A 27,905-nucleotide genomic window follows, 5' to 3' on the forward strand; every position below is an offset into this window, starting at 1 on the left:
GTGGTCCCCGAGTCCAGTGGTGGAAATTCCACATTCCTGAGCAATGGCCGGTCTTTCCATGGGGAAGACCGCCGTGGACTTTTCTCACACAAAGTGATCCTGATCAGGACGATGGTTACCCTGACGGAGCTCCAAATGCACGCGCGTGAACAAAAATTATTGTACGGGACCTTTTTTTTGCTTGTTGCCAGGACCAAAAAATGTATCCCATAGATAAATGACTGCTCAACCCGAGCTATTCTCTGGTCTGACACTGGTGGGACAAGACCATGAAGAAGGCTGTCTCTGGCGTAGGCTAATCAGTCTCAACGACAATGCGTATTATCAAATGATGATTGTTTGCATGCTTTACCCCAAGTACGTGTGGTGAATGCAAAGTTGATTCCTTGCAAAAGGTTTCTATTCGGTGTTTGAGCATCTTGCCACCCGCTGCTTTATTACCAGAAAGGGTAAAACCTATTCTTATTTTTGATACAATGATTCTTATTTTTTGTGATTTTTTTTTATTCTGACGATGCGCGAGCAATAAAAATGTAAAGGGGGGAGGGGGGGCAAAGAAAATGTGGGGGGGGGGGGGGGGGGCAGAAGCCCGAAACGCAGCGCTCGCACGGCTTGGAGGGCCAGGGAGAGACGTGAGATGGGAAAAAAGGTTGGTAGCTGGCGGGCGGCGTTAAGAATAACACTGCGTAACAATAAAAAAATGTGTTCATGCGTAGTAAGTGTTATTTCCTAATTGCTTATGCCTCAAAAGTATAGAAAATTTATAACATCCCCACAAACTTTGCTTTTGTGACCAGGACAATGATATTTAGAAATGTACCTATTTTCAATGAGAAAACGTGTGCATTTGTGTCTTTCGTTCATAAAAGCAACGTTTGTGGGGAACAATAGCCATTTTATATACTTTTTAGGCATAAGCAATTCAAAAATAACACTTAGTACCCAGGAACAAAAATTGAGTTAAATAGTGTAATTATATATCTAATTCACTTTCTACAAATGTCACACCACAATACCGCGTGTTGTGCATGTCGTTTGTTGCAGGAATCGTACGTTTGGAAGAAGTACCAGGAGAGATGCTGGGAGTTTTTCCCCGTCGGCGATTGTTTCCGCAAGCAGTACGAAGATCTGCTCGGATGAGCCGAAAATCCCAGGGATTTCCATCTTTTCATTATTATTTTCTATCCTTTTGTCTCTCTCTCTCTCTGCCTTCGTGCAATGCAAACAAGACTCTTTGAAAAGGCACGATTGAAAGCAGTGTTACCTTTGTGATGTGTGACCCCTGACCCCCCCCCAAACCCTGGAGGCGCGCTCAACTTTAATATTGTGCGAAAAGACAAAAATGAAGAACACGACTCCGTAGTACTCTTAGTTTTTTCGGTAAAGTCACGTAGGTAAAAAATGAAATAAAAATTAATAATAATAAAATAATAAAAAATCACGACGTTTCGGAGGCAACACAAGTCTCCGTCATCAGGTGGGACCGTCGTGATTTTTATTATTATTTAATTTATATTATTTTTATTTAATTTTTTTACCTACGTGACTTTGCCTAAAAAACTAAGAACACGACTCCGCAGGTTTATTCTCGGACGTACCGCGTCCTCTCCGATGCTTCTTCGGTTTGTACCACGTGTTGCTCGGCACGATGTCCGACGTTTCGCTCCACGAACTGAATTTTCTTTTAGCCCCCGCCCTCCCCCCCCCCCGCAGGCACGTGGAGCAAAACGTCGGACGTCGTGCCGAGCAACTCGCGGTGCACCCAGAAAAAGCGTCGGACATGTGACAATTATTATTATGCGTAATTTTGCATTCAGAAACTGAATATGCATATGAGCATCATCCATGTGTGTTTGCACATACTGTACCTATACAAATGTTAACGTGTTACGATCCCGTAACATGGTGTTTGATTGATCAATCATGGAGGCATAAGGATGATAGGTTGAACGAATTGATCTCTCACTTGGATTTGAACTCACAGCCTACCAAAACCGTGGCTCAATCTTCCGACGGCGTTGGTTGAACCTGACGCACACCCTGCACCCGTTCATGTCAACAAGTTCGCCTGCAGTGTTACCAAGTCATTGGGCTTCGCTATGTTTGCAAGATGGACAAAAGCGGCATATAAGCACACCGAATATAGCAAAGCCCTGCCACCTCTTGCCACAGACATCTGGCTCAGGCAACTCTGCAGAGCCACGTCGATTTGAGGCCCTTCTTGCCAGCAGTTGTGCAAGCACACCAATGCAAGGCTTCTCTACCATTACCTTCAACGTACAAAACACGGTTCTGATATAAGCAAGCCACTCGTAGGTTACACTGGTGTGGGGAAGGCAAAGGGAAATTTCTGGATGCAAGGACACTTCGGATATAAGTCCACCTGGACTCGCTGCCTATTCAAAAGTGAAAAGTGATTTCCTGCTCGTGTGAGCATTTAAGTCAGCGCTCAACCTCCTATTGACAGTGCTGAGTCAGTGGTGGTAAAAATCGACATTACTAGTGCAGGGGTGAGTCTTACCGATAGGATGATCGCTGTTGGCTTCACCACAAGGTGATTACCTCATTTTATGAACCCTGTAGGGATGATGGGCTGAATGATCCCCCGACCAGGATTCTGACTCAGCATCCTGATTGCGAGCCGTTCGCCCTGCCGCTGAGCCGGCTTGCTCCCAAGGACTGTGCTTAATATTCCAGCTACTAATTTGCTAAATACATGATCGTCGTGTTAGCTGCCTCCGATCAGCACGGTTGACTACGTACGGCGCAAAAGAAGTTTCAACATGCATATGGACATCTGTAGGCATCCGGTACATGTTTCAAACGAATGACCAGTGCTTATTTTCTTCTTTATCCTCCTGCCAAGTGGAGTGTTAACCCAGCCAGTAAAAAAATCTACTCGGGGGACTCAAAATGAATAATGAAAGTCTCCCTATTGTGTGTGTGGTGGCGAAACCCATTGACCACGTGACTGACCACTTGCCCACGTGGAAGCGCTTGCACGCAGGGAAGGTTACGGGACGTCACAAGAGCGACTCCCGATGCCACCGATGGAACGGATTACCAACCAAAAATGCATTGGCAGGTTGCTTTTCAAAAAAAACACCGCACGAAAGACGGAGAGAGAGAGCGCGAGAGACGAGGGCACTCGCATGCCGAGGTGCGTTTGTGATCAGGCCAGCGGGCGTTGTCAGTCAGTGTCGCGCGATCCATCCGCCCATCGATCGTCGTTCGCGTTGGAAACGAACGCACTCGCATTCATAAAAAAGGAGGGCTGCGGTTAAGCAAATCTCAGCCCAACGGAACATTGACCGAGACGCGACGCGTTTTGGCGCTGATACTGTGGCGCCAATGTTTGGTTTGGCACGGAAAAAAATTTACCCGTAAAAACAAGTTTTTCACTATAAATCCTTTATATGCGTGGCGGCTAGAGTCCTCTCGTCCTCTGGCTTGAGATGGCTGCCACCTATGGGTCAGATGATTGCCTGCCACTATTAAGCAATTGGTAATTAAATATAATTTTTCCTAAAAAGTGTGAAATTTAGGGAAAAATTTTTTACGAAAATAAATTGTCACGCACAACGAGTATGTGTGCAAAATGTCAGCTCGATTGGATCACGGGAAGTGGGTTAAAAAACGACCGAAAGATTTGCATGGTCGTAAGCGTGCAAGCAAGTAAGCAAGTGAACTTAATATAAAGGATTTAAAAATAGATTTGCCGCGATTTTGGTCTGCGGTTGACGGCTAGAGACAATTGTATGAGATCTCCGCCACCTCGTCTGGCGTTGAAGCTGGGAAATCCTCGATGTTTCTGTTTCTCTAACATCAGGAAGAACCCGGCCACCTCTGTTCAATTGCTGACACGAATTGTCTTTGTTGACAATATATAACAATACATTGCGCTGTGAAACTCTTCCGGGGCGTTACGAAAGTTTATTCACAACTTCCTTGGCCAGGCCGTGCGCAACACTTTTAATAAATAATGCAACGCTTAAAAACATGAACATTGTTCTCTAACAAATTATTTTGTGGAAGGAAAACAAACGAGATTGGATATTGCCTGATGCACATAGTTTTTGAGTGGGTAAATGAATGTTCGTCTGTGCCAAATGCATTTTTGCTGAAAAGTATATTTCAACTTTATTTTTTAAATGCTCAAAAAAGTGCTTATTTTCAAAATAATTTTCATTAACCTCTACCCGCTCCCGGAATTTTTTTTATGGTAAAAGTTTTTAAAATTACGAGTCTTTTTTTAATATTTAAACGTTGAGATCGTGAACATTTTATTTGAATTAATAACTATTTCACAGTCTCAATTTAATGCAAAACATGATATAACATTTTCTTTAAAAGGTTGGATTTAAAAACAGACCTATCCTTACCTCCAGTTCTGCACTGGGGCCTTTTTTAATGACTAGATTTGTCAAACCAAAAATGTGGTTATTTTAAAGGCTCTTAACTAAACAATACTACCGCATAGGTTTTAATAGTTGTAGCTGCATAGCTCTCTGATGTGATTTTTTTAAGCTCTAAATAAATTAGCCAATATTGACTACTGCAACGACTGGAACCAGAATGACAACGTCCCTTGATCGGCCTTAGTCCCGTGAATAATGAAATAGCTGTACGGGAATGTGTGTAGTTATCCAAAGATGCCCTCTTACTTTTTTAGGTGTTGCAAAGCGAAGTCAATCGTCAGGTTTGACATTTAATTTTCAAGAGCGAATTACTTTCAATACGCCGGTTTGGGTTCTTTGAGTCGCGGTGGTGCGGTGGTTAGCACAATGCGTGAAATGTAACCCAGTGACCTGAATCCCGAACACTTCCCCCTTCACCAGCATGTACTAGCCATTCTAGATTTGAAGCTTCCGTGACTGCAAGGATTCATACTCTTAGTTTTTTCGGTAAAGTCACGTAGGTAAAAAAATGAAATAAAAATTAATAAAAAAATAAAACAATTAATAAAAATCACGACGTTTCGGAGGCAACACAAGTCTCCGTCATCTGGTGGGACTGTCACAGCCAGATTTGCTGTATCAAGTATATCACTTATTAATTTCATTTTTTACCTACGTGACTTTACCGAAAAAAACAAGAGTATGTACTAGCCAGCATGGTGAAGTATGGTCAAAAACGACTCTGCTCAACACAGAATGGGGGGGGGGGGGACCAATCATCCAACAGTGGCTTGACAATCTGCCATGAATTGAAACGAGCCGACTTCGTCTCGACTTTAGCCAACCTATGCCGTTGTCTAAGAGACTTTGTACTTTTTGATAAAACAAGAACATTGATTCAATTTGTCATAGCACAATGTTATGAACTACCGTGATAGTCCTCAGGCAAATTGTTAGTGAATTACTACAAACGATGGACTTGTTATTCTTTGACAAATATCCGGTACATGTTTGTATGTACGTGTGATATGTTATTCTGGGTGGCTATGCAGCTGCTGATATGTTTGAAAATCAAAAGCTTACTCGTCACCGTCATATTAATTTTATATCCGCCAACTGTTGGTGTGTTTTCTTTTTGCGAGCGAATGTAGAACGCTGTGACATTTGTGCTCTTCCCGCATGCCTTGAACCCCTCTTTACTAATCCCCCCGCCTGCCGACCAGCGTTTCTATAACAACTCTAACAAAAACTAAAATCGAGGAATGTGTTGTTACGACCAGTGTAGTTAATAGTTTTTTTTTTTTGCTCAAATTCCCAGCTGTTAATTATCTTCTTTGGCCTTGCTTTTAAATTATAATTGAGATTTATTTGAAGTTTCCCCCTCCCCCCCATCCCTTTATTTTTTTGTGCTGTTGAATATAAAGTATATTTTACAATTGACAAACGTTTTAATTTATTTTACGGTTAAGACAATGACAGTATTCATTCGGACAATTTCCCTCACGGCAAACGATTGTGTATTGTGAATACCAGGCCCCTGATTTCATAACCGACAGCATTGGCAAGGCCCTGCGCCGACAAGGCGCACTGAGAGCGTGAATAAACCGTTCATCTTAAAAGTTAGACGTCTAATTGTTGCGCGCTTCGCAAAAAAAACGGATGAATTATTGTCGGCAAAGGTCTGCTTATTCACACATACACGGATGGGTTTGCTGTTGAGCAAAATGTTAGAACATTTTTTGACATATGTGGCCTTGTGCACTAAACCTGGACTGTTGAACTTGGCAATGTGAATACACAATAAAGCGTGTGAAATTTCAAATGATTTCAGTGTAATTTCTATGCTTTGTGATTCGAAAATGTTGAAATTGGATGCTGCTGCGGTGGTGTAATGATTATAGCACGCTGGACTTGCAATCCAGAGTTCCCGCCTGGATCTTCTGATTCTGCAGTTAAATAAGATGGCCAAGTTTCTCTCCACCCCTGCAGTGTAAAATGGTTCCAGCGGTGATGAGATGTTAACTACCTCGCCTGATATACAGGAAGTCGTTGGTTCGATCCTGACCCTAACGCCTGTGTATTTGGAGTTTGTTGCGTAGGTTTTGCTCCAGGTCCTCTGGCTTTTCCCTCCAAGTTTAGAAATATGCGTTTAGCGTATGGTATTTGGTTGCTATAAATGTCCACGTGTGATAAGCCACTTCGTTGAGCTATCATTTGTGGGCAGGTCGCTTCTTACAAACACCATATAGCTCAGTGGGCCTTACATGGTAAAATAAAACACAAAAAGGTGTCAGTTTTGTTGCCAGATAGAAGGGTAAAAAACCAATTATCATATTTTTTACTGGCAAATGAGGTTACAATGGTGTAAATGCTTACCCCGAGCTCTCATACTCTGATGGTGCATTGTCTTTGAGTTGTGCGCCTTTTGGCGTCATCTGGTCCAACACCATGTGAGACTAGGCTCTAAGGAAAGCTGTCTCGGGTGTGGACCAATCAACTTCAAGGACCGTGCATACATTATTAGAGTTATGTTTTTTGTTTGTATTATGGTCTATGCAAACATGACTCCTTGTAAAAAAGGTGTCAGTTTTGTTGCCAGATAAAAGGGTAAAAAAACAATTATCAAAACATTGTTTAGTTTATATTTTTTTAAAATGTTTAGCTTCATACCGCAGTTTGTCAGGTCACATATGATTGGGTAAAATAGAGGCATTGCCACCTCTTCCAAGACGCCTGGACAGCGTGGGAGATTCAGCCAAAATGCCCTCCGGAGGAAGCTTTCCGTACAGGCCCTTCTGCCAGCAGGGCCGTGGAGCCTGGAGGCACAATGGGCAGGGCCATCCCCACCGTGACCGCAATTTGAAGTCACTACCTTGCTTCCCCGAGTGTAAATGTTGTGGATTTACTCTACACCTGTGTCGTGAACTAATAACTGATTGGCGTATTTTGTTTGACGCGACAAACCCACACTAATTGGTTGTGTCGGGGTGGTGGTGGTGGGTTAACGAAACAGTAATACACAGCTGACAATACCCGGGACTTTTAACGTCCCTTGGAGACTTTGCAGGATTTTCCATGGACAGCCCACCTGCAAAAAAAAATAAAAGAGTTCGTCTTGGAAAAAAAAGACAGGACAGGTGGCAAACCCGAGGCAATGAATTGGACTAAATAATTAAACAAAAGTTCCGACATATTGACGAGCGGACAACAGGTGGGAAATTGCATTTGGATTCTGGGACGTTAAGGAGACCTTGTGAGACTGGAATGAGATGAGAGTGATGATATAAAGCAAGGTAATGGGAGTGATAGCAAAGGAGATACAGAGCGGAATTGAGAGGTGAATTAGCTATCTGCTTTGTCGTGCCCGTGGAAGAGGAAGTGCAAACCCCCATGCCCCTACCTTTACCCTTTGAGCCTGTGCATTTGTAAATCTACATATAAATCAATGCTGCAATGGGGTTATCATAATTTCCCTCTGCAACTACGTATGGAAATCTGGCCAGATGGTGACGCAGTTAGAGCATGCCACTGACAATCAGGATGCAAATTCAAATCCCAGTCAGGCGTAAACTCAGCCCCGCGTCCCTCTAAATAACGAATCAAAGCAATAATTTACTACCCTTTGTCAATCCACCGCAGAATGAGGTCTGCTGTGCCGGTTCATGAGGTTGTTTGACCATACTTCACCATGTCATCCGTGTGGGTTGGTGAAGGGCAAGCCCAAGGTTGATTCAGATATCACTCCGCCAATGATGTTAGCCATGCCCGGAAATCTAATTCGGGTCACTGGATTTATAGCACAGTGTCCTAACCACTGCACCACTGCTCCCACAATTAAATTATTACGTAATAATAAATATATATCCCTTAGCTACTTAGCATTCAACACATACCTTCCCATCCCCTGTCACTGTTGTCAAAGGGAGAAACTTTGCTCAGGCCTCAATTGAAGCCAATGTTCTCATAAATGCGTCTGTCAAACTTTCTTTCTTTGAAGGCGCCTTTATTAAAACCAAAAGCTTCCTCTGTTAAAACTTTAGAACCGTGCGATAAAATTATTAAGTCAATTTACAACCATACATTTGTAAAACTAATTTAAAATTCACATGTAAATACCGGGCGAATCATAAAGTAAAAACAAGCCCCTCTGATTGGTTACTTGACGGTGCCTGAAAGGGGATTGGTTAGAGGCGGAGACATTGATGGGCATTGGAGGTAGATATACAAAAAACGGAAAGAGCGGGAAACGGACGATGATTGACAGGGAGGTCGGTTGGGATCGGTTAGGGAAAGTGGGAAGGTGATTGGCTGGAGGGAAAGTGGCTCAAGGAACCTTCGGGAAAGGGGCTTGAGGGATGTTTCAGGCGGGAGACGCTTGGAATGAAGGGAATCCTTGAAGACCCGTGTCTCGTACCTGAAGAAATAAAGACATATTATTGGTTCTTTCGGTAAAGTCACGTAGAAGGGAAATAATAAAATAATAAAACATAATAAAATAATTCTCATGACGTTTCGGCCACAACGCAAGCAGCCATCTTTCCCACCCCTCTCTCGGGCAGATCTGTCGACAACTTTTCAAATGCAACGCTCCCGACAGCAACGATATCCCGACTCTATCGCGACGTCGCGTCGTTTCATCCGGCCACACGTGGCCCCTGGTTTTTAGGTGCAGGAAGACTGACGTCAAAGTGTACGTATCCGGACAGGATCTGCCCTGAGATTTGACATCGGATATATACGCGCTTTGGAATGTACCGATGACGTGCTTAATCTTTCGAGTTTTACATTCACACGCTATCAGGCAATGACGTGCTTTGGACCCCCATTGGCCATCTGCACAACAAAGACCAGAGCTATGTTGCTTTCATTAAAAAAAAACACACGCATTTATCTTACCGAGACATTCAATAAAACTTGAACATAGCTTAATGAAGCTGACAAGCGCGTATATTGGTGAACCACGTACATTTTTCACGATGCTTACATGGAGAACAATGTAACATAATTTGCATGTGTTTGTAAAATGTAACCAAATACACAGTATATTGAATGTTGCCTCATTAGAATGTCTTAGAGGGAACTCTATATAGCTCTTCTGCCAGCAGTGGTCAGAGCAAGCATTTTATATTGGTAGGAACCTCCTGGTTACACCAGCCCACAGGAGATTATTGTGTCCGTCCGTCCGTCGTGCAGAGAGGGGCTGGGTGGGGAGGGAGGGGCTGGGTGGGGAGGGGAGGGTGGGGAGGGGCTGGGTGGGGAGGGAGGGGCTGGTCACCCCGTGGTGCCATTATAAAACTCAACGTTTAACCTACTCACGCCGGCTTGTGCCCGCCCTCACAGTCGGGCATATTTGCGGAATACACCACGCCGCCGTTGACCCTGGCCATTGACCAAGCAACCCAACGTTTCTACCAGCTCCCTCCGCAGGAATATGTTTTCATCACGTAAGGCCCACTGAGATATTTATTTTTATTTGAACAGGTAAGGTTCACTGAGCTATAGAGAGCTCTCTTTTCGAGGCAACATGGCCATCACAAATGATAGCTCAACGAAGTGGCTTATTGCATGGACATTTGTAGCAGCCAAAATACTATAAACGCATGTTGATTTTAAATTTGGAGGGGAAAAACCAGAGGACCCGGACAAAACTCCACGCGACCATGGGGAGAGAGACATGCAACCTTCAAATATAGAGGTGTCAGGGTCTGGATCGAAGCCATGACCTTCTGTAAACCAGGGGAGGTAGTTAAACGTCTCCTAGCCACCGTGGCGCCAAATTGCAGGGCTGCACCTTTTCCTGTCTTTATTGGAATGCCACTGACTGCCAGACGGATACAGGACAATTTAAATGCTTTCTCAATCGTATACATGAGAACTGGAAAATAATACTTGTACGAGAATGCAGAAGATTCGCCAACTTAAAAGATTACAACAATAAAACCATTTGCATCTGATTTCTCTCAAATAATTAGCGGTCACCAGTTGTTGAGGAAATAAACAAAAAACGTCCTCGTGAAGCCTTTCATTTACACATCTGTAGTGACATAGAATCAGTCACGTAGCAGCATAGCGCTGGCTGCTGGCAGAGAAGAGGATCTGCAGCTTACAGCAGCCCTGCCTGACAGCAGGTCACGTGATCGACCAGAGAGGGATCTAGGGGAAAGGTTACGGAAGGGGCACGTCGAGAACCCGCTCGTAGGTTCCAGAAGGGGGGCGTGGCCAGGGACTGGAGCCAGGCCACGCTGGCAGTATAAGAGGGGCCCCAGGAGGGGACCTCGGGGCTGTCGTGTGGAGTGGGATCTCGTCGTGCTGCTGTTGGAGTCTTCACCATCTCGGCGTCGCCAGTCAGGCAGTCTACCAGCTGCCCTGACTGGGAACCGTAGTTACCATATGTTAACTGTTGAGGCCGTATTCTTAGTTCTTTCGGTAAAGTCACGTAGAAGGGAATAATAAAATAATAAACATTCTTACGACGTTTCGACTGCAACACAAGCAATAATCATCAGTCGAAACGTTGTGAGAATTTTATTGTTTTATATATATATATTTTTCCCTTCTACGTGACTTTACCGAAAGAACTAAGAATATGAATCCCTGCAGTCACGAAAGCTTTAAATCAAAATTTGTTAAGGCCGTGTTAATATACAGAGTGCCTCCTACTCGTAGTGTCTCTGAGTCAGTCACTACACATACATGCGATCCATCAGGGGTTTATCTCGGTTGGATTGCATGAGTAGCTGCAAGACATAGGAGAGATCTGGACATAGTCCCATCAATGGGCTCGTTGCGCACGCAAGGATGCTTTTACTGGGTTGTATGTAACCCACGTAACCAAGCCAAGGCATGTCCAAGGTGGTGGGGAGATGGGACACAAATTGCATGGCAGGAGTGTATGGAGGTGATGGGCTTCGTGTGTAAATGAGGACACGAAGGTTGAGAGGATTTGTCGATAATTGGGTCACCGCTGGTGTCAGATTGGCCCCTGCGGAGGGTGCATATGAAAAATGCTCTTGGGCGGTTTGCTAAGCGGCCATCCTCCCAACAATTCGCAAAGAGGCAGAGGGAAGAGAGACGCTCACAACTGCGAGTGGAGCACTCGGGAAGCCGATTCATACGCACAGCCAAAGCTGACACAGTGAGGGGGTTCGAAGAATATGGCATACAGGTGATATGCGCTTTCCTGTCATTTCATTGATCCCATATCTCACTCTGGGGCATGTCCGCAGACCTCAAGCCAGCAAGCCGATGCCATTTCACATTGGTGCAACATGTACGTAGCCTGGCTCAAGTGGTTGTGGTAACCTCGCCAACGTGAATTAATAACGAATGGCAATTGTTGTTGTGTGAGTTCATTTGCGTGCGTGTGTGTGTCCAGGATGGGGAGCGGTGGGGCAGTGGTGCGTGACGTGCGCTACTAAACTGGTTATTCCCTGAGTTCGACTCCGGGCCACGGCTAACATCAATCGTCAGTTTGATCGCGAGGTGACCTTTCTGCCTTCACTTCGTGCCTTTTGGGGTATGTGAGACAAAGGTGGCCGAGCATGTTTCTCGCAACAACGCCTCTTTTCGTGCGACGTGCCGGCTTTAATAGGTGCTCGCTAACAGCACTTGCCCCCGAAATTCTACGTCGTCTATACAATACAGAGAATCTTCTTGGTTCTTTCGGTAAAGTCACGTAGAAGGGAAATAATAAAATAATAAAAAAAACATAATAAAATAATTCTCACGACGTTTCGGCCACAACGCAAGCAGCCGTCCTCAGGTGAAGAACAGGTCTGTCGGAAAAACAGCGTCTACAACAGACCTGTTCTTCACCTGAGGACGGCTGCTTGCGTTGTGGCCGAAACGTCGTGAGAATTATTTTATAATGTTTTATTTTTGTTATTTTATTATTTCCCTTCTACGTGACTTTACCGAAAGAACCAAGAAGATCAATCCCTGCAGTCACGAAAGTTTTAAATCGAAAAATACAGAGAATCTTTAATCATTGTCGGGTTGTAATTGAGTGCATGCCAATCCCTTGTGTTATTGTTAGCAGGAGCTATTCACTAGACAGACCTGCAAAGGATACGTAGTGCCCCAGGCTTGCGTTGCTGTAAGGTTTACCTCTAAGGGTACCGTCCATAGCTTCGGCTGAGAATTATTTATTTTAAACTTTCGAAACCTCAAGCGATTTGCTTCGGTGTAAGAGTTGCGAGTTTATCCCATAGTGCTGTGCGGCACAAATGCACGCCGGTTTAATAGAGCGTGCATTCACACAGCAAACTTGCTGAGATGGCACTCACTTGTATTGCAATTCTATCTCAATTAACAGAGGGTCATAGAAGACACTTGGCGAAGTCGATGGCATTCTAAGAAAGCTTTGCTCGCAAATAACTATGACCACAAACATCCGCGCCTCTGGTTAGCACGGCTGACTACAATACGGTGCGAAAGGAGTTCAACACGCACACATACAAACACAAATAGCGCGTCCTTGGGGCCGACCATAAATGACGTCACGCGATTTTTGACGATTTTTGATCTCCCCCCCCTCGTCACACGGCGTCACAAAAAGTCAGACCCCCCTCAAATATGACGTCACAAAGCTCTGCCCCCCCCCCCCCGAAAAAATAAAACACGCTTCAAATCGCTTTAAACTATTGCCATTGTAGTGCGTAGGAGAAAACATGTATTAAAAAGTATATTTAATTAAGTAGAACGTTTACACTATGAGACCTCCTTTACCAGTGGCAAAATATAGTAACAGGTTTTTACCCTTTCAACTGGTACAAAAACTGACACCTTTATAACACCTTTATAAAGGTGTCAGTTTTTCTACCAGTTGAAAGGGTAAAAACCTGTTACTATTACTATAAGTAGAACGTGTTGTCTATATTTATTTAAAGTTGCGCATTTTGATGTGACTTCACTTTTCTCAACCCACCCGCCCCCCCCCCCATCGTCACACATAGTCACAAATGTCTGCCCCCCCCCCCCCTAGGTGCGCGACGTCATTTATGGACGGCCCCCTTGATACGAACGAATTAACGATAAAATTTGAGCGTTTTGTCAATCCGCTGTTGGATGAAGGCTTCCCGTTTGAGCACCGGTCACGGGGGTTGTTTGACCATGCTTCACCATGATGATCATCAGTCGTACAGTGGTGAATGGGGGTGCGGTGGGGGTGGATTGGGGTGGGTGGCAAGGCCAGTTTCAGAAATCTCCCGCCGCTGATTTTGGCTCAGGTCGCCAAGTTCACATCCCACCTGATGATGGAGGCTTGTGTTGCTTCCGAAACGTCGTGATTTAATTTAGTTATTTTCATTTTTATTTTATTTAATGTTTGATATTTTATTATTTTATTTTAGGATTATTCTATTTTTTCACCTACCTGATTTTACCGAAAGAACCAAAGAGTATCACATCCCACAATTAATGTACGGTGCATGTCGAACTTATTTCGCATCGCACCTATCCAACCGTGCTAATCGGAGGTGCGAAGACCAATTTTGTCTTAAAACACACAATTATAGGCTTGCGTTGAACAAGCTTCATGTTTTTTTGTTATCTGTGTTCGGTTATAATGGGTCTTTCTCGTCGTTTACAGACGTTATCTGCATCACTTCCAAATACACCTTCTGGTTTGCATTTATGTGGCACAGATGGGGGGGGTGGAGGGGGAGGGCGATGGGGGGTGGAGGGGGGGGCGATGGGGGGTGGAGGGGGAGGGCGATGGGGGATGGAGGGGGGGGGCAATGGGGGGTGGAGGGCGATGGGGGGTGGAGGGGGGGGGGCGATGGGGGGTGGAGGGGGGGGCGATGGGGGGTGGAGGGGGAGGGCGATGGGGGATGGAGGGGGGGGGCGATGGGGGGTGGAGGGGGAGGGCGATGGGGGGTGGAGGGGGGGGGCGATGGGGGGTGGAGGGGGAGGGCGATGGGGGGTGGAGGGGGGGGGGCGATGGGGGGTGGAGGGGGAGGGCGATGGGGGATGGAGGGGGGGGGCGATGGGGGGTGGAGGGGGAGGGCGATGGGGGGTGGAGGGGGGGGGCGATGGGGGGTGGAGGGGGAGGGCGATGGGGGGTGGAGGGGAGGGCGATGGGGGGTGGAGGGGAGGGTGATGGGGGGTGGAGGGGGGGGGGCGATGGGGGGTGGAGGGGGGGGGCGATGGGGGGTGGAGGGGGAGGGCGATGGGGGGTGGAGGGGGGGGGCGATGGGGGGTGGAGGGGGGGGCGATGGGGGGTGGAGGGGGGGGGCGATGGGGGGTGGAGGGGGAGGGCGATGGGGGGCGGAGGGGGAGGGCGATGGGGGGTGGAGGGGGGGGGGCGATGGGGGGTGGAGGGGGGGGGCGATGGGGGGTGGAGGGGGAGGGCGATGGGGGGTGGAGGGGGAGGGCGATGGGGGGTGGAGGGAGACCGACGTTCCGAACGACAACACAGTTCTCATCAACACGAATACCTACGGTGAGTTCTGAGTTCTGTCTCTTTGGTGGATAGAGATAAACTCACATATACACTGGCGCAGTATATTCAATACATAAGCATACATACACTGGCTATTTATTTTGTTACATAGGTTTTTGTAGGACTGTTTTTGCCTAGCTATGTGTGGATATACCAGACTTTGAGCCACACCGTACGAGCGCTGGCTTGTCTTACTCTACACTCCTGTGATGTTGTGCCACAATGTTGTTCATCCTCGTCATCATCACCGGCCTTGGCCAATCCACGGCTGGATGAAGGCCCTCCCCAAAGCCGCCTTCGCCACCCCCATCTCTCGCTGATCGTGGCATGTTTGATGCCCCACCGAGCACTTGCTTCGGAGGTCATTTAGTTCGAATGTTGCGACACTGGACTCTTTTTTAAATCCTTTATATTAAGTTCGCTTGCTTGCTTAGGACCGTGCAAATCTTTCGGTCGTTTTTTAACCCACTTCCCGTGATCCAATCGAGCTGACATTTTCCACACAGACTCGTTGTGCGTGACAATTAATGTTTGTGAAAACATTTTTACTAAATTTTACACTTTTTAGGACAAAATTATTATATTTATTTACCAATTGCTTAATGGTGCAATGCAATCATCTGACCCATAGGTGGCAGCCATCTCAAGCCAGAGGACGATAGGACTCTAGCCGCCACGCATATAAAGGATTTATAGTGAAAAACTTTGTTTTTACGGGTTATACTTATTTCTCCTTCTTCGCCCCCGAAAAACTGTCTTCAAAATTCCGAATTTCCGAGCTCGTGTAACAAGTGTGATTGACAACCCCCCCCCCCTTGCCGCAGGTAATTTTAAGCATCGTCTGTGTTTTGCACAATCGGTGGATTTCCTACTCGACGAAACCTGCTCAATGCCGTTGCGTCTGAGCGCAAACTTCAGAAGTTCATTTTTTGAACTCTCGCGTCTTGCAATTTTCTCAAAAAGTGCGGTCCACGGCCCTGTGATGTGAATGCAGGGTAAGATTTGGAAATAACGACAACGTTTGTTCCACCTTTCCTTAATTCATATTTTACTTACGATACTTCATACAATACATAGACTCGTCTACTTACGAACGAGTTAGGTTGCGGAGGTCCGTTCGTAAGTCGATTTGTTCGTAAGTCAAACTTTACTCCTGTTGATTCCAAACGTGTTGTACGGCGTGTACACTAAACACGGGGAATGGCTTTACAAGTTGTATAATCTCCTGTAGATGTAGATGCCACTGGTTATTCATGTTCTGCAGATGTAGATGTCACTGGTTCTTCACGTTCTGCAGATGTAGATGCCACTGGTTCTTCATGTTCTGCAGATGTAGATGCCACTGGTTCTTCATGTTCTGCAGATGTAGATGCCACTGGTTCTTCAGGTTCTGCAGATGTAGATGCCACTGGTTCATCATGTTCTGCAGATGTAGATGCCACTGGTTCATCATGTTCTGCAGATGTAGATGCCACTGGTTCTTCACGTTCTGCAGATGTAGATGCCCACTGGTTCTTCACGTTCTGCAGATGTAGATGCCACTGGTTCTTCACGTTCTGTAGATGTAGATGCCACTGGTTCTTCATGTTCTGCAGATGTAGATGCCACTGGTTCTTCACGTTCTGCAGATGTAGATGCCACTGGTTCTTCACGTTCTGCAGATGTAGATGCCACTGGTTCTTCACGTTCTGCAGATGTAGATGCCACTGGTTCTTCACGTTCTGCAGATGTAGATGCCACTGCTTCTTCACGTTCTGCAGATGTAGATGCCACTGGTTCTTCATGTTCTGCAGATGTAGATGCCACTGGTTCTTCAGGTTCTGCAGATGTAGATGCAACTGGTTCATCATGTTCTGCAGATGTAGATGCCACTGGTTCATCATGTTCTGCAGATGTAGATGCCACTGGTTCTTCACGTTCTGCAGATGTAGATGCCACTGGTTCTTCACGTTCTGCAGATGTAGATGCCACTGGTTCTTCACGTTCTGTAGATGTAGATGCCACTGGTTCTTCATGTTCTGCAGATGTAGATGCCACTGGTTCTTCACGTTCTGCAGATGTAGATGCCACTGGTTCTTCACGTTCTGCAGATGTAGATGCCACTGGTTCTTCACGTTCTGCAGATGTAGATGCCACTGGTTCTTCATATTCTGCAGATGTAGATACCATTAGTTATTCACGTTCTGCAGATGTAGATGCCACTGGTTCTTCACGTTCTGCAGATGTAGATGCCACTGGTTCTTCATGTTCTGCAGATGTAGATGCCACTGGTTCTTCATATTCTGCAGATGTAGATGCCACTGGTTCTTCACGTTCTGCAGATGTAGATGCCACTGGTTCTTCACGTTCTGCAGGTGTAGATGCCACCGCCGCCATTTCTTTCGGTTGAACTTACGACTACGGACAGGTTTGTTCATATCTCTGTAAGTTCGTAAGTTGAATGTTCGTAACTAGAGGAGTTTCTGTATTTGTTTAGTCTTTCGGCAATAATGCAAACTTAGATACTACAATCGCAATACTTTTGGAATGGACCGCATTTCGCCAGTTGCCACTGATATTAATCCACGGCTTGGGTTTGAACTCGGAATGCTAGATCTTTACCACAGTTACCCCAACCATAGCATCACCACTTACCCATAATGCAAACGTGGGATGATTTTCTTTTCTGGCAGTGCGCAGAGGGAATAGATGGCCCCTTTACTCTGTGATTTTTTTTCCTCTCCAGGGTTTCACCTCTTTTTGCCAAGCCAAGAGTTCCCTTTGGACCAGCTTGTCGAAAAAAAATTGTAACGTCCATAATTCTGATACCGATGTTGTTATGCGTTTATCATTGCGCTTGAACCCGTGCATACGAACGATACCACAGAGGCCCTCTCAGCGCCGGTAAATGCCGGCCCATTTCAAACCTGACAAGAGTGAAATGTGCAGGCTGCGGCGAATGGGGATTACAAAGAGTTAAAATTGATTCTTTATTTAAGGTCAGGGAAGCAAACCGATAAATTGTTGACACGGGGGTGCTAAGGTGGCGGGAAGGGAGCGGGGAATTTAATGGGTGTTTCATCACGTCTGTGAAACATCGGCAAATTTAACCGGCTTTTTTTTGACAGTAAGCAATGAGAGTGACCCCCACCCCCTAAAGGGCTGATCGCATCGCCAGCATTCCCAATAAATTACGCACGTGACTTCCTCTCGGAGTGCTAATGCCCACGCAGAAGAAGAAGAAGAAGTAGCAGCAGTTGTCCTCGAGTCCCAGGTTAGCCCCCGGAGCCTCCACCGTCGTGGTGATCATCGCTGTCGATCGTCACCTTCAATCCGGTGTCTGAGAAATTCCTCCCAAGGCGCGGAAGCCTTCTCGATTCTTCTGCAAAGACGACAGTCGCTTTCTCTCGGTCACGATTAACACGGTCGGATACGTACGGCGTTGCTAGAAGTTCGACGTGTATAAATGTATAAGTACGCACATGCCACTGCCGGCAGAAGGCCCTGCACTCGACGGAGCTCGAGAAAGGCCAACCCTCTCTAGAATGCTGTGCCTGCTCTTTCACGCAGGCCACGTGTCTTGCAAGATACAAACTTGAGCACACCACAGGCGACGACCTTCCGGATTGACTAACTCAAAAACAAATGCAGAGCAGCAAAGGTGCGTTGGGTTAGATCGCGTAAGTATAAATGTGTCGTTAACCCGCCACCACCCGACACAGCGAACCAGTAAGGGTTTCCACGTCAAGAAAACGTGCTAATTAGTTACTAATTCAGCCCACCAGTGTGTTGGAGAGTAAATCCACAACATTTACCATTTGAGTACGACGTTTCGCTGGTAACTACATCCAGCATCATCGGGCAATTTTGCCAAAATTGTGTCAAATGGCTATTAAATTAAACTAAGTTTTCGATAGTTTTAAGTGAGATGAACGCCTCTGATTCAATGCCATTTCTCCCCCGCTCCCTCCCCAAACCTCTCAATTTGCGGCTAGAATCCACCAGCTGCGGTCCCACCAGTAATGGCCAATGCAGCCTTCACCTCAAACATTTTTTATCGCAATTTTCAAGACAATTCTCGCGCTGCCAATTCCCCTCCCAGTTCCATTCATGCATCTTCTGCCCTTTGCCGCTCGCCTTCTGATAACGTCAGCATGGAGCCTGCTGCTGCTGCTGGTGCACCTGGCGCCTGAGCAGGGCTTAACGCCAAAATATGTCTTCTTGGTTCTTTCGGTAAAGTCACGTAGAATGGAAATAATAAAATAATTAAAATAAAACATAATAAAATAATGAGTCTGTCGAGAAGACAGAGTCTTCTCGACAGACCAGTTCTCCACCTGAGGACGGCTGCTTGCGTTGTGGCCGAAACGTCGTGAGAATAATTTTATTAGGTTTATTTTTATTATTTTATTATTTCCATTCTACGTGACTTTACCGAAAGAACAAGAAGATTAATCCCTGCAGTCACGAAAGCTTTAAATCGAAAGCCAAAATATGTGTTTTTGTTGTTGCAACCAATTTATAGCGCGTTCAGAAAATGTAGTGGCTTCATCCGAACGCCCTTGCCCAAGACGTCACCGCAATACACGACCGTTGCTCTAAAGCTAGTCTGGAGAGAGCGTGTTTGTTTTTGTCGCTTGTTATTTATTAATCTGTTCACATTTTACCTGGAATAAACCTCATCCAGACGATTCAATTGACGCACGCGTAACGAAAACGTAACGACAACGTCTACAGTTTTTACGTCAATCTCTAAAGGGTTAGGTGGGGGGGGCGGGGTATCACAGCCAAGCTAAATAATTAGAGAAAGGTGGCGGTAATGAAGGTGCTAAAAAGGGGATAGGGGATTGGAGGATACCCAAAGGAGACGCAGTACATTTTGCGGGAAACGAGGAGGATGGTGCTGAGAGGGACTTGTGGAAGGTTCGAGAAAGTTGGGAGGGAGACAGAGAGAGAGCAGATCACCGGGTGGCTCAAGCACAGCAAGTTGACACAGTAGGGGGCACAGGTGGTGCATCAGCCAGTCGTTTCAGTCAGTCGACCCTTGGCACCTGCTGGGTCTGCCCCGTGACCTCCTGCCAGCGGGCGTTCGACGCTTCATGTGGCCCCAACGTGCACATGGCCTGGCACAAGCGTCGTGGTGACGTCACCGCCACTTAGTGGCAAATGGCGGTTGTTGTTGTTTGTTGTTACTGAGTGTGCAGGTTACTGATTGTGCGTTACTCGAAAAATGTAGTTCCTCTCCCAGGACCACTCGTGTGTGGACTCCCCTGAAAAGCCGCAAGTGAAACGGGACCCATTGCACGTTGTTGAATCACAATGTTAACGTGTCGAGGACAGGAACAAAGACGTAAGAGGCAGCGCAGCGTGAACTTCACACCGCAGTCAAACGCGTAAATAAGTGATGCGCCCCCACGCGTGTCCGCACACAATGTTCTGTAAATGTAACAGTTGGAATTGTTGTGCGAGCGAGTGCTGCGGTGTTTAACATTTTACAATAAGGTTCGATTGCACGTTGGAGCGTATGTCGAACCTTCTTTCGCACCGCACGAGGTCAACCGCGCTCATCGGAGTCTGGCCCGGCGCATGTTATTGTGCCGGGGAGATCGTTCCGCATCGAGGCAGCGTATGAGCCAGAAGTGGTGCATGCGCGGTGCTTTGCCTGGTTGACGTCTTTGATTTTTGGAACCATCTTGGCCAGGTGGTCCCTACAGGAAGAGATCTTCAGTGGAGCTCAACCTCATACTCTTTCTACTCTTAGTTTTTTCGGTAAAGTCACGTAGGTAAAAAATAAAATGAAATAAATGAAAACAACCTCCTCTATTGAAAACGTTTTGATTTAGCCATGTTTGTTTGTTGTAGTACAGAGTTAGCCTGATAACTTTAATTTACATTGTTTTATGGTTGTTATTGTTTGACTTGCATCCCACTGGGATTTTTGCACACAGCGTTGAAATATGGTGTTTTTTCTGGAAGACTTTGCTGTTTTTTTCCAGGATTTTTCTGTTGCGTGTAGTCACTTTAAGATGTTTTCTTGTTCATGTTTTAGTTTTGTTGCGGTTGCACCCGAGTCAAGAGCCGCATGGCTCACAGGGTTTTGCTTAATGAATGAAACTGAATTCCAAGGGGTGTCAATTCCACATTCATATGGCAGAGCCGGCGGACCCGGAGGTCAGAGCGCCGAGCTGATTCTGCGGAGATAGTTGGTTCGAAGGCAGGTTTCAGCCGCCTGTGCTTAAACCGGGTTCTCAAGGGCAGCGCGTTGATTTCTGCAGGTCGGTCAAAAATGAGTGAACAAAAACCCATCATGAAATACTGTTCTGCGCTTTTGGTAATGTACGTTGAACTTTTTTCGCACCGCATGTAACAGTTCTAAAGAAATTCGTTTTCAAACTATCGTATTTAAAAGTCCATCGCTCCGGTGGATTCCTAATATCGGAAGGAGCAGCGTTCCAGACGGCCACAGACGCACATCTGAAAGCGCCGCGCGATGCGGTGACCCACCGTCTTTGTTCGATGGCTTGAAAAAAAGCCACAGCTGCTGCTGCTGCTGCGAGGGCGACCGCAGCTCGCGTGGTGGTTTGCGCTCCTGGACGAGATGAGTGAGGCGTTGTGCTTCAAGTGTGGCAAGCACTTTGTGTGTTAGGTTCCAGCCGTGAGAATTAAAGATATTGGGTTTTGACGATCGTGCGGTGAACATTAATTGCTCTCATGTGGCATTGGGTTGGACTGCATCTGTGCCCCTCCGGCTCAGAACGGAGGCTTCTTGAAGGAGGATTTCCGTGGTGGTTCTGTCATTGCCGCTGCGGTGGTGCCGTTATCCAACAGCGAGACATTCCACGTGGATAACTTGATCTCATGACATGACACCGAGAGCAAAATCGGGATAAAAGTTGGGAAAAATTCGAAACAAATAAAAATACAAAAAAATACACATGCAGTGTCTGTATATGGCAGGGGCTTAGTGTCCTATCAGACACCACCACCACCGCATGAACTTTGCAAAAATGTCCCCATTATGGTTCAGATATCACTCAAATTTAACGACATCCCACCAAGTCATCCACTTAGGCACCGCGATGGCCCTCGGAGGTCCGGTGTCGACTTACACCACAGCTGCATGACCTGGCAGCAGGATGGAAGTGATGGCAAGGGTTAAGGGCTTTGAGATTTGCCCCGGGCGTGACAAGGCGCTCTGTCGTAAAGGACACACATCGCCGTCGTCATGACAACGACGACGCGGTGACCACATTGGCATTGGTGGAAGTAAACGTGGCGATGCCATTGGCGCATCGGCCGCAGTGGTCTCCCCGTGACCTTCCTGCCTTTTGATTCATCCCACTTGGGTCCGTCCCCTTGTCGCTGGTTTCGGATGAGCCTTTTGAGAGCGCCTCTTTTAAGTCGAATGACTCCCATCAGAGAGGCTGCATTATTTTTTAGATATATATTTTCTGTAAAAAGTACGGCGTGTTCTCGTTTGATCATTGCTAAGGTTCCACCGGAATATTGGGGAGTGCAAACTCGCCCCTCTTACCAGAGAGTTGCCCTGAGCTTCCGATTTAGCTTATTTTGGAGACCGTCAAGTAGCCCGTTGCAGGAGCATTCAGGAGATTGAAAGAAGTCTGCACGAACTTTCGTATCAGCAAATACACAAAGGCTATTTCATTTGCTTTGCCTCGAGATCATTGCGAGTTTGAGTTTAAGTGTAATGGTCGTCCCACAGAGCCCGAGAGAATCAACCTGCCAAAACAAGAACGTGGTTTAAACTATGAAGCCGGGCTAAGTGACATTGAAAGCAAATCAGAAGCAATACTTTGTGGTGAGTACAAGTGGAACATCCTGCTTGCAAGGAGCTCGTTAAAATTGTATTGGCAACAGCCAAATACGGAAGTTGTTGTTTTTTTAAATCTCCGATGACAGAAAACGTTAAAGCCCTCCTGTGAAGAGGGTTTCCACCTATTCCCCCACCCCCTCCCCCATAACCCTGTGTATTCTTGTCGAGGTAGCTGTAGCTGTCCTGGGAAATCTGTAAAATATTGTTGGGTTTTGTGAGTTGCTTAATGATAGCACCACTCTTGTTCTCCCTCTCTCCTGATATTGTCCAGATATCCTTCTTCCCATGACATGTCCCGTTTTTTGTTGTTGTCAGCAGTGGCGACCTTTACCCATGAACTAATTTTCCATGAACGTCACACAGATTCCAAAAGTGATCCGAGAATGGCAGTGGGCTTAAAATGACTTCAAGTTTGTAACCCGCGGGGAAGACAGTCGAGTTATGAGCTCCAGAGTCTACTCTCTAATAGTACAGGGTGCAGAGGCGGCGAAGTGATTTGTACGGTAGTCTCGGCAGGGAAACACAATTTCCGCGGAGAGATGAAGAGAGGCAAACGACATGCGGAGGTCAAACAGAGAGATACGTGGAACAGTGGTGGGGGAAGGGAAGGGAGGGGGGGTGATTTCACCAGACAACTGACCGTAGACTTACCTGGAGAAGATGTAAATTCCCAGAATGAGTCCAGGATGAGTCTCATTTGCATACGTTGACATTGGGTCACCCAAAATTACGGAAGCGATATGGGGGAATACAGCAAAAGGAGCTAAAGGGGACACATGGGAGCAGAGCCGGCTGCGTTACTGGTGAAATCGAGAGTGCTGCGCGGACAGAAATAAGTTTTCTCGTGAAGGAAGTTGCCTCTGACAAATTACTTCCAGAACAACAACAACAATTACGTTGCAGAGACACTCAACAGATGCAAAAGGGAGTTGTTGTGATGAAAGCGGCAAGCGGTGTTAATTTAGTCACATCCATTTGGCCACAATCTTCGTCGAGTGGATGGCGATCCCGTGGGATTTTTAGTCACTTCCTCGTCTGAATATTTCATTGAATCTTTCTCTTAGCCCGGTCGCCGACCGAAGCAGTCGAATGCATTGCCCCGCAAATGAGCTGATGATTTTTTTACAACGTTTTTTTTCTTCCGATGTTGATTTCTTTTTTACACAACGCCACAAACGCGGACACATTTCCCAATTCCAAGGATAGGGAGGGAGGGAGCGGGGGAACCGCCAATTCACGGGCACGTTCATAGCAGCTGCTCGCAACAGATACAGCACCCCAAGAAACAAGGTGTTGGCGGTGATGGCGGTGTTGGGGCTGGAGTTCAAACCTTTGTAACAATCAGTCCTCAGAGCCATATGGGCCACCTTACCCAAACTGCCCCTTTTATGAAGTCTGCCCGTTGCTTACTCACTATTTTGCTTAGAATATATTTTTTTGTTGCATACATTTTTTTTTCATTTCCACATCCTCGCCCGCATCATACAGAGTTCGAGTGGCATCGAGGGTGTAATGGTCTCAGTTCCACCCCGGACTAATCGAAGCAGGTGGAGGGGGTGGGAGGATTTGCTTTGGTGGGAAGGGGCGGAGGGGGGGAGGGCGATGGGCGGTCATTACCGTCCTGGGTTTCAGGTGTTTAAGAATAGTCGAAGCTTTAGGAATGGACCCCGATAGTTCCGTGTATTCCTCTTTCTTGTGTCTAATGCTCAGACTCACTTGTTTTTTTCACGACGCAGAAAGGGCTGTTCCTCGAATAAACTCCGTGGCAGTCCTGACTTCTCGCCCAAGCGTACTCTTTTGTTCTAGCTGCTGTAAGCACCGTGCTAATAATGTAATGTGAGGGTATATCCGGGTGGTTGATTGATCACACCTCGTGGGAAGGTGACATCTGGGAGGAGATGATTGCATCTGCTGGCTTTAGCCACAGCTAATGGGGGGACGAGTCAGGGGCGTGGTCCTGGGATCATACGATGGAATCTGGAAGATTCCATGGAGGTTAACCAGGACTGGTGGAAAGGTACCACGTGAGCCGGGTATTAAAAGGGGTGGAGATGGCCAACACGTGGTCAGATCTGGAACGAACGGAGGGTGAGGCCACGCTGGAGCTGGGTCTAGGCTGCCACGTGGCAGCACGTGTCTCTCTCCCTCTCACGCTGTCTGTCAACAGCGTGAAGGAGTAAGACAGTGGGATTTATATGAGGAGAGTTGTGAACTAAAGACAAATAAAGACCCTGATTCCAGAAGTCGCTTCCACGACCTTTATTACAATAATATGAACCACGGAGCCAAAATAACGAGCCCAGACGTTAGAATGACTGGCATGTCGTGATGTTGGCGGAGTGAGGGACTCGATCGCGGTGGCCTCCTTACTCAATCCCGGCACCAGCCGCTGGCCACCCCCCTTCGTCTTCCCAATGCAATGCTGGCTGGTTACCTTTCACTGGTGTGGACTCGAGTCATGTGACTTGGACTCGAGTCAGACTCGAGTCATGAATTTGATGACTTCAGACTCGACTTGGACTTGCATAACAATGATTTTGTCCCACCTCTGCCTTTCAGCCCCCCAGATTTATTTCGCCCCCCCCCCAACTACGACCAGGCCAATCCCAAACCCTCCTCGTCAACCCATCTTGCTTTGCTGCATCAAAACTACACCACGTACAATGAGCCAATTCTGTATTTCAAATTATTGTCATGCTATGTAAAATGTATAATTGCTACATAGCGCCTTTACCAAGACGCTATATACATCTCATTAAGATAAGGATAAGATATTTTACTTGTAAAATGTAAGGTTGCAAGTTCTGATCCCGGTCGAGGTGTAAACACGGCCAGTCGTTCTCTGTTGCCGGTGATGCAATGTCATCAAAAGATGTCCTGTGGAAATACTGGTCCCCGCCATAAGAATTCAGAATTTTCGCTCATGGCTCAGGCCAACGAAGATGATCATTTTGAGCAGGGATAACGTTACAGGATTGTTTACTCTTTTTGTGTCCACAATTATATTTCAACGTGCTATCGCCGTTATTATGGGACAATGACATTTCCATTCAGGGCTCGGAGCCAGCAGTGCGTCACTCTGTGTCAGAGAAGATCCCCGCAGGACGATGTCACGAACTTATTTTGAAGTCCCTTCAATTGACCTTTTAGATTGCCCTCTTGATTCAGATTTCCCTATGAATATCACCTGTCATTTAAGCAGATTTTTTTTTCAATATCAAAAACAAACATTTTACCGAACGTATTGAAAACCAAAGTTAATGTGATGCGTGTAATTATTTGTGGTTGTGCCGGAGTGGTAGTGCATCGGTCAGCGCGCTGCGCCACAAACCCGGCGACCCGAGTTCGATTCCTGCTCACGGATAATAGCAGTGACGATCATCTAAACCGGTCCTTCCCTTGGTCTACTCAGCCTCAAATGAGCAACTCTTACTGGTGTGTAAACACTGCTACTGGGGAGACAAAGGTGACCAGGCTTGGTTCTGGAGACCCACCCCCTCGTTTGCCGACCTTCATATCGGTGTTCTCTAACAATACTTGACCCAAAGTGTGTTAAGGCTTTACGAGGGATCTTTGTCTTCTTGATGGTTGGGCTGCGGGTGGCTAACAGGATTCGAACCCAGCCACTGAACGTCGCCATCTCAGTGTTCGTCCTCTGAGCCACCCGGCAACCTTCTTAATTGCGCTTTTTCTTCATTTTTGCTCCAATCCGATGCAGTAAATTGCATATTGGCGTGAGAGTCGTCTACGCATGCGTCTGCAGGTGGCCGCGAGCTTTATCGTGATGCACGCTGCGTTGCTTTCACGCAAAATAGCTTTGCGAACGTTTGAACGATTGTTGAAACGATCAAATAGTGATTATTCGGCACGCAATTTTAGAGTGTGCCTTGGCAGTGACTGCTTTAGAGATTTTTTTTCAAATAGTCTCCCCCTCTCCCTCCTCGTGCTCACTTACATGATGAGTTGTTGTGGAGCGTTATCGCAACGCATTCTAATTCCGTGTGCCTGGCTTGGATTTGCAGCAATCCGTGGGGGGGGGGGGGGGGGTATCCGAGCCTCGATTTGAACTCAGCCCCATAGCAGTACCTGGTGCAGTGGAAATGAACATCAGCACGAGGGAGAGACACGTGGCTGCGTATAGTAACGCACCTATCCAGGGAAATGTGAGCCTCTATCGGTGCCTTTATGATAGTTTCGTGCACCTGGGAGATGGAGCGACGAAATAAGCTCACGTGCAGCTGTTTTGCGGATTGTTACATCGCAGGGTTGTGAGAAATGGCAACGGGTAAGGAGGACTTCATCCAGCAGTAGATTGACCACGGATGATAATGTACAAGGTGCCACTTTAGTGGTAGCAGTGGTTGTCTTTTGGAACGACTGGCACTCACCATGAGAATGTGGAATTTCACTTCACGTTCATGAACCTGGTGCAGTCGTGGGTAGCTGAAACCTTCAATTGATCACAAGCTTTCCATGATTGTTATAATCTACGCAACTTTTATTTTCACTAATTTGTGACTGTGTTATGGATGGCAATGGGACAGAGAAAATCCGTTGCAATATCTTGCAACAACAGTTTAAAGACAACGCCTTATCCCGTCCTGGGTTTATCGCATCCGGAGCACGATTAACAACGGCCTTGAGTTATGTTCATTGAAATTACCTAGATAGGCAAAGGGCCCGGTTCAAGCTTCCGTTCGTGATGTTTTTTTTCCCCCCACCACCTTCGCGTTATATCACAGATCGACCAACGAGCCGTAAGTGCGGAGGAGTGGGGTACGAGCCCGTTAATTATTCTGGCCTCAGTGGACCCCTCAAAGTGGTTAGCAATTGCGAGCAGGGGCCCATGAATTGTACTGCTTGCTATCGCTGTGCATCCGGGCTGTGGAGACCACCTGGAGAAGATTCCAGGCACGTGTTGACAATGATGGCGAACAAGTGGAGAGTCTTTGACTTTTTGAAGCTATTAACATGCATTTGTTATCACGTTACCGTGTATTATCCGTTATTTTGACATTTAAAACGATAGTCCCATGTTAGTGTTAATATTTTATAAGCACCTGTATTTGGGGGGGCGGGGCGGGCAGGGGTTCGATTTGTCCCTCAAGACCCGCGCGTGAATATAATTAATTGTTATTTTTATCTTAATTGTAAGCAACTGAAAATAAATTAATAAAGGTCTCTAGTTTGGAGGTGGGGGGTTGTTTCCCCCGCGCCCTCCCGCAAACTCCGCCCATGGTGAAACCTCAGGGCT

At 46.5% G+C, this 27,905-nt stretch overlaps 1 protein-coding gene across 1 annotated transcript in view; it reads left to right on the forward strand.

The window, feature by feature from the left end:
* The window catches only part of LOC133356173 (ryanodine receptor 3-like), a 63,275-nt gene extending 57,056 nt beyond the window's left edge, over window positions 1-6,219 (forward strand). The window contains exon 9 of the mRNA XM_061573550.1: window positions 1,045-6,219. Within this exon, the coding sequence (XP_061429534.1) occupies window positions 1,045-1,140 (96 nt within the window). The 3' untranslated portion in view covers window positions 1,141-6,219. The remainder of the gene's footprint in view (window positions 1-1,044) is intronic.
* The last annotated feature ends 21,686 nt before the right edge of the window (window positions 6,220-27,905 follow it).

Source organism: Lethenteron reissneri, chromosome 53 (genome assembly GCF_015708825.2).
Source record: "Lethenteron reissneri isolate LAM-NWPU_2019-01 chromosome 53, ASM1570882v1, whole genome shotgun sequence".
NCBI lineage: Eukaryota > Metazoa > Chordata > Hyperoartia > Petromyzontiformes > Petromyzontidae > Lethenteron > Lethenteron reissneri.